We start from the raw sequence: 4,543 nt of genomic DNA on the forward strand, positions 1-4,543 counted from the left end.
TATGAGAGTCAATGGTCGCGTTCAGCAGACTCAACTGTTGCGGAGCGGATCAATGAGCTCTCGCTGCTATTGGATGATCTAAAAGAATACACCAATAGCAGCAAGCGCTCACAGATTCGCTCCACAACAGTTCAATCTGCTGAACGCGACCAATTATATATCTTGAAATGAGGTGAAAATTACAGAGTAGTTAAATTCACTAGAATATTTATAATTTGACTGGTCAACATCTAATAAATTTGCTCACTTTTTGTAAGTTTCACTTTATTTCAAGCATCGACAAGATACTATTAAAGATCGACAACCCTGGGCAAATTTTCGGCGGTACAAAAAGAGCCTCAAGAACCCGGAGATAATTCAAGAACGCTGACATTATCGACAATTGACATAAATTTGCTATTATTGATATAAATATTATTTGGCTAATACATTATTAAATTCATGATTTTTTATTACATAAATGTTCCATAAATAAATATATGTAAAAGCTATAGGTAATATCCTATATATTGTCGCTAAATAACAATTTTTTTTCTCTAGTTATCATCGCTGTTGATAATCAAACTTTGAAGATAACATTGAGATTACAATTTTAAAGAAAAATCTAGTATTATTGAGTTTTAAATACATATACACTGATAAAAACGTTTACTAAACTAATAAATCATAAAATTAGTACAATATTATCAGTTTTTTTACTCTTAATCGCAATATTAACAAGAACGTGAACTCCCATAAGGATGTCAGTTTTTAATATCTCATCGGTGTTTCAAGATATATAATTATCTCCTATTCCAAGTAAGTTGGAGTAAGAAAGAGAGTATGATAGAATATAAGAGAGAAAGAGAAAGAAAGTGTGAGAGAAAGTGAAAGAGCTGAACTTGTTTCATTCCAACTTATTGCATCATTGTATACCAATCCAGAATTATCATAAAAAAAAAAACAAAGGTTTCATCTCTCTAAATCCTTTAGAGTAAAATTTGACTAAAGAGTGGAAATTGAGCCAGTCTCAAGACTGGCTCAAAAGAATGATAATTTTCACTCTAAAAGTTAGAAATTATACAATGCAATCTTCAAGCTCGACATGAATCATCCTGTACACATAATATATGTACAGATGAGGGCATTAGAGTCTCTCGCGTTACATTCGTCTCGAGCAAGCAATCTCAATGATTCAGACATCAAAGCGAGATCGTGTATCGCGCATTGCGTGAGCGTGCGTGAACGTAATGGTGAAATGACGAGTCTGACGGATGGAACTCCAATTTCGAGAATTGCCGTTGAGTCAACCGATATGGCCGACTCCCCGTTGCTCTCGTTGACACATTGATACTCCATCGTCGCGACTCACCCTGGATACGGTGGAAACATGTTATGCATGTTGTTCGGCGGGTACTGCCACGCCATATTCGCCATTGAACCCGCTCCGATCTGTGACTGCTGCTGATGGAACGATTGTTGTTGTTGCTGCTTCTTCTGCGGCAACGCCTCGCCTTCTGACATACCGTGGAATATAAAAAATATCAGAAGAGCACGGAGATGGCCGCCTCCCCCTCCCTACTCGTGGTGCGTCGCGGGTCGCAATTTTTCGCGTCGTCGTCGAGTTACCGCGAGTAGAGCCGCGGGCGTGCGTGTGCTCCGAATCTCCGATATAAAACGGAAAGAAAGAAGAGAAAAGAGAAACCAATAGGGATTCACTTGAAAAACCCGTGACTTCTGTATTTCCTCGTTCACTCCACGTACTTCGACTCGAGACGCTTCTACGTACGCACAAAGCGCAACGTGACACTCGGAATCGCGCGAATACGGAGTGGAGCACGAAGGAAAATGGCCGGAACAGGATGAAATGGAACTCGGGTTGACGACGGTTGCGCCCCCGTGGTGGAATCGGACGATTGTGTGCTAAAGTTACTAGATTTATAAACTAGATTTATAAAGTAGCGCAAACTAGAGTTCTATGGCTGCGTTTCGTTATTCGCTGTCAGTACTGACAATATGACGTCATAAAGTAGTACTGTAGAAGCGTTTTGAAATTACTAATAGTACTTTTATGACGTTACAACGTTGCGTAACGAAACGGATTTAGTAATACTTGGTAGGACTGTGTAGAAATAAATAATTTTTTAAATTTTGATAAAATTTGGAATTATTAATTATATTCATATCTTTGCGTGCTTTTTCTGCATCTACTTTATTCATTAATATGTCATAACTTTTTGACATTATTCGTTTCGACATCTAAAAAACAAATTTTTTCCTGATTTCCCATTTCGTTGAATTTCGCCATCTTTTTACTGCGATTACCTGACCTCGCCAGTCGCAGTAATAGAAGTAGGAAGTGACGCAAAAATTTATGACGTCATATAGATGGAAAAGTATATTGGAAGTGTACTGCGACATATATTGGAACGGTATGAGCAATGTTGCCAGTACTGACAGTGAATAACGAAACGCAGCCCAATCTATAAGAGAAGCGCGACTGGCGTTAAGTGTTCTGATTGGTCATTGCAACGGTCATTTTAATCACGTGATTAGCAACCAATCATGAACTAATTTGTGGACTAAATATGGCTGCTTAATGGATGATTGGTGGATTTCATAGGCTGATATTCATAGTCGGTTCTTATTTCAAGACCGTCTTAAGTAATGTCTTAAGTCGCTAATGCGGCCCTCTGATTGGTTCATGACATCTTTCCTTCCGGAAGGCGCAAATCTTGAACCGGTATCGTGATAAATTCCCGTCGAAATATATATTCTCAGAACTTGGACAATTTTTCGAGATGCGGAAACATGTTCTCACAACTTTTGGTGATTTTTCGAGAAATGTAGTCAATTTCTACTTCAAACTAATCCCATAAATAATTTCCAAACATTTGAAATTCAATGGAATTCGAAATAGAGTTCGATTTAAAAAATAAAATGAATTTAATTTATCAATTGAATTTAATCTATCAATTTGTATAAAAATTGAAATGACGGAGATAATTTCTCGTTGTATGGGAAGTTATTAATTATAAGTATTATAATAATTATTAGTATTTAAACTTCTACATTAATTTTGAAATAAAAAACATGACAGTTAAATCATTTAATTGTAATGTTTCTTATCTAGAAGTTAATTAAACAAAAATGCATTATTAATTCAATAAAATAAATAAATATATTAATTTAATAGAAACATGATATACGAAAAATTTTAATATGACTTGAACATCTTATCAAATAATTGTTAATTAAAAAAATCTCTTATTTTTAAATTGTATAATGCAATATACATATAAAGGTGATTATAGAGAAAAAATTAATACCTACATTCTAAGTAGAATCGTAAGGCTCGTAATATATTATTGTAAGACTTGTAAGAATTTTTTAGTGCTTATATCTTTAAACAATATTTTTACGGACGGCTTCTTACTAGCCATAAAATTTACAAGAAATGGTAGATATTTACAAATAATCGTACGTCTTACGATAAAATTAGAATACTAGTCATAAGTTCTTACAAGTTTTACGAGAACACGTTACGAATCTTACGATTCTGCTTAGAATTGACCCATAAAGTAGGTAATTAAGAACGCGACAGATTTGTAACTTCTAACAATGATATATTTTGGAACATATTGTCAATGGGGGATATAGACATTATAACAGATAAACTATATTTCGAAATATAAGATTCCGATATTAATGTTAGCCAGCGCCACGAGTTCGCTATTCCATCCGGTATAAGTGCGTATGAAGGCGAAGAAAGATGAACATGATAAATGAATTTGAATACGAAACGCCATGATTGGATTTGGAATCGCGAACGCTCGCCGAAAGAAATTAGTTGAATATTCAGCAAGTTTGTAGGCAAAGTATTTCGCGTGTACAGCTATTTTCTACATTGTATAACTTATTTATAGGAACGAGCTAAATCTGGGAAATCGCACAAATGAACAGTTTCGGAAAGATACACTGTTAAACAGATACAAAAAAATTAAATTAACAACCTTCACAAAAAATTTACTCTTACAACTTGATCAAGATAAAATAAAGTTTAAGAAATATAAGGGAATTTTCATTGATTCGTGATGTTTTTTAACAGAGTATACATTATATTAGGGATTTAACGATCCACTAGTTTTAGAACAACCTGTAGTTTCGATAAATGACTGTAATCTAGACCTGATCGCGCCTCAGATCTTTTCCAGCTCCATTCCATTCTTATTTAATTAACTTACTTATATAGAATAATTGTGCAGTTCTTGGTAATTCTCTTGACTTTAAGCACAGAAAACGCACGATGAATATTGATAATGTCGAGAAAAGAAAACAGTTATTCAACGTTAAATAATAAAATATTAGCAAATTAAATCTCCCAATTAATTTCAAAAATTAAACATTATGTTGATAAGAATTAAAGCGTTAAACTTTAAGTTCGATATATAGAAATGCTTCGTGCTAAAAATTTATAACAAGCCATAATCAGTTTTAAGTCATTAAACACAGCGCTTAAATCATCAGCGTCGTTCTGTGGTTAAAGTCAAGATCGGATATCATT

General features: G+C 34.3%; 1 protein-coding gene across 1 annotated transcript in view; it reads right to left on the reverse strand.

Moving 5' to 3' along the window:
* Nucleotides 1-1,829, reverse strand: part of LOC108729272 (leukocyte receptor cluster member 8 homolog) — an 8,377-nt gene extending 6,548 nt beyond the window's left edge. The window contains exon 1 of the mRNA XM_018458305.1: nucleotides 1,352-1,829. Coding sequence (XP_018313807.1) covers nucleotides 1,352-1,503 — 152 coding nt within the window. The 5' untranslated portion in view covers nucleotides 1,504-1,829. The remainder of the gene's footprint in view (nucleotides 1-1,351) is intronic.
* Between the last annotated feature and the right edge of the window lie 2,714 nt (nucleotides 1,830-4,543).

The sequence above is a fragment of the Mycetomoellerius zeteki genome, unplaced genomic scaffold, assembly GCF_001594055.1.
Source record: "Mycetomoellerius zeteki isolate Tzet28-1 unplaced genomic scaffold, Tzet1.0 scaffold72, whole genome shotgun sequence".
NCBI lineage: Eukaryota > Metazoa > Arthropoda > Insecta > Hymenoptera > Formicidae > Mycetomoellerius > Mycetomoellerius zeteki.